Genomic DNA, 6292 nt, shown 5'->3' with positions numbered 1-6292 from the left:
TATTTCCCATCTTAGAAAAAGAACTGATTCCTTGATTTCACATTTCTCTCCAGCTTCAGTTCCATTTCTCCCCTTCCTTCCTTCCTTCCTTCCTTCCTTCCTTCCTTCCTTCCTTCCTTCCTTCCTTCTCCCTTCCTTCCCTTCCTTCCTTCCTTCTTCTCTACCTCCCTTCCTTTTTTTTCAGTTTATTTTAAGTAGACTCCATACCCAATGTGGGGGTTGAACTCATAACCCTGAGATCAAGAGTCACACATTCACCAAGTGAGTGAGCCAGGCACCCCTCATTTTATTTCTTGAAAGAGTTGTCTTAAGATATCTCCACTTCTCCCATTCTCTCTAGAACCCTCTCCAATCACTCACTTCCAGGAAACAGTCCTTGTCAAGACCACTAATGGTCACCATGTTGCCAAATCAGCGGTTATCTCAGTCCTCACACAAACTACACAGCAACATCTGACATAATTGATTGGTCCTTCCTTCTTGAAAAGTTTTCATTACTTTTTTTTTTTTTAAGATTTTATTTATTTTTTTGTCAGAGAGAGCACAAGCAGGGGGAGTGGAAGGCAGGGAGAAGTGAGCTCTCTGCTGAGCAAGGAGCCCGATTATGGACTCAATACCAGGACCCTGGGATCACCACCTGAGCCGATGGCAGACGTTTAACCAACTGAGCCACCGAGGCATGCCTAATACTGACAATTCTTTAAAAGTTTATTTATTTTTTTTAGTAATCTGTATACCCAACAGGAAGCTTGAACTCACAACCCTGAGATCAAGAGTTGCATGCTCTTCCAGCCAGTCAGGCACCCCTAAGTGCTGACTTTTTTTTTTAATGAAACATACAGACTTTAACAAAAGTAACAGACAAGGTCAAACAAGCACTTATATTAAGAGAAAACTGACTAGAAAGAATTTTATCTTATTTTTAAATTTATTTTATTTTTTGATCAGAGAGAGAGAGAGTGAGCACAAACAGGGGGTTGGCAGGCAGAGGGAGAAGCAGGCTCCACGCTGAGCAAGGAGCCCAATGCAGGACTCGATCCAAGGACCTTGGATTGTGATCTGAACCAAAGGCAGCCGCTTAACCAGCTAAGCCACCCACGTGTCCCAAAAATTTTATCTTCAACACCTTACAGTAACCTACTTGGTGCATTTAACTGAGCTCTGTTACTGTGAAGAATATAGCTCATGTTCAGGTACGGATGAACGATTGGTACATTTTTTACATTTGCACAGGTACAGATGAACGTTTTACATTCACTTTATACACATATATGTTAAATTTGAAAAAGATTTAATTGATGATCACCAGATATACTTCATTTTTGTTGATCTGTTGGAAGAGGTCATCTAAAGAAAAGAATACGTGGTTCTGGCTCATGAATCATGTAATGAACCCAGCCTGGACTCTGTTGGACACCGTGTCCTCCACTCTTCTTCAGATATTGGATGGGTTTTTGATACCACTTTGGAAAGTTCTCTGGGTAACATGCTAGGTCACCATTTAGAAAGATACAATTCAGGAACAGCCAGATGAGGAGATACACAGGGCCACGTATGGGGAAGCACACACAGCTTCCATGCCCTTTCTGGGTGCCTCTCTCCAAATCTCCATGAGTTCACCAACCCGGAAGCTCCAATACCGACGATTCTTTTTTTTTTTTTTTTAAGATCTATTTTTATTTATTTGAGAAGAGAGAGTGGGAGCGAGCAGGAGGAGGGGCAGAGGGAGAGAGAGAGAATCTCAAACAGACTCCCCATGGAGCATGGAACCCAATGTGGGGCTTGATCCTGGGACCCCGAGATCACGACCTGAGCCAAAATCAAGAGTCAGATGCTTAACTGACTGAGCCACCCAGGCACCCCCCCAATACTGACAATTCTTAAATTGATGTTTCCTACCTAGATCTTTCTCGTAAACTCCTCTAGTGCCATTTATATATCTGATATCTCAAATTCAAGCTGTCCATAACTGAAATCATGACTCCTGTTAGTTTCTCACAGGACTGCTCCTCCGTCTTCCCCTGGGCCATCTGAGAAAACTTCTATTTCATGCATTTTCAATGGGGGCAATGTCACCCCCAAAAAGGGAAAAATTTGGCTCTTAGCTGATGAAGTCTTAGATACTAATGCTGGTTTGTAACCCTCAAAACTCAAATATACCAAATACAATATTTTTTTTCTTCAAAGATTTTATTTACTTTAGAAAGAGAGAAAAAGAGCCTATGCGTGGAACACAGGATGGGGGGGGGCAGAGGGAGAGGGAGAGGGACAAACAGACTCTGCACTGAGCCTGGGACTGTGTTAGGGCTCTATCCCAGGACCCTGAGATCATGACCTGAGCTGAAGGCAGGCACTTAACCAATTGAGCCACCAAGGCACCCCCTACCCAACACAATCTTGTTCCTTATTTAATATCTCTTTATTTTTGAATATGTCATAAGCCACAATGACATTGATTTAGGGAAGATATGAAAAATGTATGCAAGGTCAATGCTACAAAACTTTGAGGCTGTGACTAGAGCAGTTTCCTTCAATTTTGAAATTCTGAACACAGGAAGTGGCCTATACCTGACTTTTTGGCTGTCATGTAGTACCTTGTGAATATCATGTTTGATTCTGAGTGTTTTTGCATATGACTTGGGCTTTGAGGAGCAAATAAAAATAGTTTGTATTTTATTATTTAATTCTACTTCTGTTATGCAGTTCATCAACAACTCTGTCAAATGCTGAGAAGGAAAAAATGTCAATATTTGAATGACTACCTAGCAATTTTCTCATGTCAAATAAAAATTGAAAATTCACTAAAATTTTTGAAGAAACTGAGTTTTTAATTTTTATTTATTTTTTTTAAAGATTTTATTTATTTATTCGACAGAGATAGAGACAGCCAGCGAGAGAGGGAACACAAGCAGGGGGAGTGGGAGAGGAAGAAGCAGGCTCATAGCGGAGGAGCCTGATGTGGGGCTCGATCCCATAACGCCAGGATCACGCCCTGAGCCAAAGGCAGATGCTTAACCGCTGTGCCACCCAGGTGCCCCGAAACTGAATTTTTTAAATTCTTTTACTTTTGCTGGGAATATAAACAATTTTGAATGGTTTATTTTTTTTTAAAGATTTTATCCATTTATTTGACAGAGAGAGAGCACAAGCAGGGGGAACAGTAGGCAGAGGGAGAGGGAGAAGCAGGCTCTCCACTGAGCAAGGAGCACAATCCCAGGATCCTGGGACCATGACTTGAGCTGAAGGCAGACACCCAATCGACTGAGGCACCCAGGCACACCACAATTTTGAATTATTTTATTTATTTATTTATTTATTAAAGTGCAGTGGCCAATTTCTGGCTTTAGTTTTTCTTTCTTTTTTTTTTTTTTTTAAGATTTTATTTATTTGAGAGAGAGCGGGCACGAGAGAGCACAAGTAGGGTGAGAGAGAGGGAGAAGCAGGCTCCCTGCTAAACGGGGAGCCCCATGTGGAGCTCAGTCCCAGGACCCCGGAATCATGACCTGAGCTGAAGGCAGACACTTAACCGACTGAGCAACCCAGGCGCTCCCGAATGATTTTAAAAAAGGATCTTTAGGGGCAACAATAAAAAACAGATGGAGAAACACCGTTCTAGTTGCTCAGGTCACAAACCCCTGTGTCATACTTGACTCATTTGTTTTTCTCAGACCCACATTAACTGCATGAGCAATTCTTTTGACTCTACCTTCAAAGTATATCCAGGATCTGACACCACTTCTCATTATCTTTTTGCTACCACTCTTGTACAAGCCATCATTTCCTTGTCTGGATTATTCCAATAGCCTCCTTGACTGGTCTATTTTCAACATAGCAACCAGTTAAAAAGTTACATGGGATGCAACTTCTCTACTTAAAACTCCTCTGCTTAAAGGGGCTCCCTATCCCAAAGTTAAAAGCCAAAATCCTTACAGTGGCCTACAAGGTCTTACATGAACTCTCTCCCTTCACCTCAGACCTCATGTTCTGCTACTTGTACCCTCTCTTACTCTTCTTCAGCCACACCAGCCTCCTTTTTCTTCCTCGAATATGCGAAGACATAGTTTCATGTCCTTCCCACTTGGCTGTTCCTTCTGCCAGCATGTTCTTCTTCCCGTTCCCCATACCTGCTTGGTTACCTTATTCTCAGCGTTCAGATAAGTGTCACTCCCTTCCAGAACCCTTCCTGGATCACCAAACCATTTCCCTTCCCATGTAGGATCTCATACACAATATCCTCTCTCTTCCTTACACTGCTTCATACTTTTTCATAGAACTTATTACTCCATGACACATATTTGTTTATGGTCTCCTGCTACTAAGCCCCACAGGTAGGAGATTTTTGTTTGTTTTGCTGTTATACTTCCCGGTATCTAGAACTGTACTTGGCACAAAACGTTCAACAACTTTTTGTTGAATGAATGAATGAATGAATGAATGAATACTAGAGATGAACTTCACAAAACAGATTCCTTGCCTCAAGAAACGATAAGTCCATTGGGGGGAGGTAAAAGACTTAAAATACAATAATTGCTTGTGCTCAGTGGAACACAGGAGCCTCCAAATCTGCCCAGAGGCTTTACACAGGCAGATACGATGGACTGGTTAATCTAGGTTGAGCTAATCAATATAATAAACAGCTAGGGCTCTTGTAAACTATAATGCATTATGTAATTGTGAGACTGTTACTATAACCGGCAAAAGTGAGATCACATCTTGCCTTTTATTCTTTCATCGTTTCGAAAATTTTACTAGGAAATTTTCGTTTCACTTCATTTACTTCCTCTTCCTATAATCCGAACAGCCCACTGGCTGTGAATGGTATCGTCCAAGGGGAGTGTAAAATATTGTTTGATCTGGGAGTCTGCGTAGTGAATGGCTCGCTAGAGCTGGCGCATGCGCATCTTTTGAGGCGCTGCAAGATGGCTGCCAGCTACTTTGTCGCGCGTCGGTGCCCCGAGGAGTTAGCGGCGGCGGCGGCGGCAGCAGCTGTCAGAGAGTAACAGTGACCTCTGAGCGGTGGGAATTACCCGGCCTGTTGTGTGAGCTGGACAGCCCCAAGAGGGAGACCTCGCTAGAAAGTAAAGGGCGGGGCGGAGCGGTGAAGCCCCTCCCCCAACCTCTCCTTAGTTTTACCAACTCCCTCACCCTCCCTTCTGGTTTTTCCTCCTAGCCCGCTACACGCTGATCTGCTGCGCAAGCGCACAAATAATCTTAGGGCCTCCTTGGCCCTTGGGGCTTGCGGCCTTCTGCGCGCGCTTCTCGTTCTAGTCCTTTGATTGGTCAGACTGCCCCGCCATCACGCCTCTCTCTGCTTTCTAGGTTGAGAAGGAAGCGGGGAGGCGGGGCTAAGCAGCGCGTGCGCGATACTGTTGCTGTCCCTTTGCTGCTATTGCGTTGCAAAAAAAATCTTGACTAGGTAGCCTTGGGCCTTTTCTGTGCTAGAGGATCTAAAGGAGAAAGATTTCTGCAACTGAAGGGGCAATCGGGTAGTATTAAATTTAAGATATTAACGCCCACCCTTACAGGAGCGTGGCGATAGGAGTGGGGAAGAGCCTTAGCTTCGAGAGCTGAAGAGTGTAAAACCATTAGTTTCGGGGCCAGGCGTTTTGAAAGGCTTCGCAGGATCTGTTTTCTGCGCAATTCTTCCGTGATTATTGACTGGTTTAAACACAACCCCTTGAACAATTCTGATAAACCTTCGATACCCGCAGCCCTTCCTTACAGCGTGTAGGAGCCACCAGCGTGCCCAGCAGCTGGTCCTCCCGTCCTACCTCTAGAAGAGCCTAGCGCGTGCACCATCCCCACCCCCTGGCCTCCCTCCCCACCTACGGCTTTCACGCACTCGCAGTGATTGTTGTGCCCGCTCCCGCTCCCGCCGCCGCCGCCGCCGCCGCGGCCGCCAGAGGAGCAGCAGCGCTTGTGCAAACCGGGAAGATGGCGGCCGGCGGCGGCGGAGGCAGCAGTAAGGCCTCCTCCTCGTCGGCCTCTTCGGCAGGGGCTTTGGAGTCCTCGTTGGATCGAAAATTCCAGTCGGTAACTAACACCATGGAATCTATTCAAGGCTTGTCGTCTTGGTGTATAGAGAACAAGAAACACCACACTACTATCGTCTACCATTGGATGAAGTGGCTCCGGAGATGTGAGTGTTGGGGGTGACTAGGGAAGGGAAGACTGGGGAAATGGAAGGAAATCCTTCCCGAAACGCCTGGGTTTTTCCCACGGAGCCACTGCATTCGGTTGGCGTTGTTCACATTAAAGCTTTGACGCGAGTGTTCCCAAACCCAGACTCCAT

At 45.0% G+C, this 6292-nt stretch overlaps 1 protein-coding gene across 6 annotated transcripts in view; it reads left to right on the top strand.

Moving 5' to 3' along the window:
* The first annotated feature begins 4872 nt into the window (after positions 1-4872).
* RPRD2 (regulation of nuclear pre-mRNA domain containing 2) overlaps positions 4873-6292 on the top strand; it is an 89006-nt gene continuing 87586 nt past the window's right edge. For 3 of the 6 annotated variants that reach the window (XM_040626799.1, XM_040626800.1, XM_040626798.1), the window contains exon 1: positions 4874-6139. In XM_040626799.1, coding sequence (XP_040482733.1) covers positions 5935-6139 — 205 coding nt within the window. In that variant the 5' untranslated portion in view covers positions 4874-5934. Of the gene's footprint in view, positions 6140-6292 lie in introns of all 6 variants that reach the window. The other 3 variants (XM_008695712.2, XM_008695713.2, XM_040626801.1) reach the window with 2 other exon arrangements.

This window comes from Ursus maritimus, unplaced genomic scaffold (genome assembly GCF_017311325.1).
Source record: "Ursus maritimus isolate PB19 unplaced genomic scaffold, ASM1731132v1 scaffold_12, whole genome shotgun sequence".
NCBI classification, from domain to species: domain Eukaryota; kingdom Metazoa; phylum Chordata; class Mammalia; order Carnivora; family Ursidae; genus Ursus; species Ursus maritimus.
The sequence above is the reverse complement of the archived record's forward strand: the minus strand, read 5'-3'. Positions and strand labels throughout refer to the sequence as shown.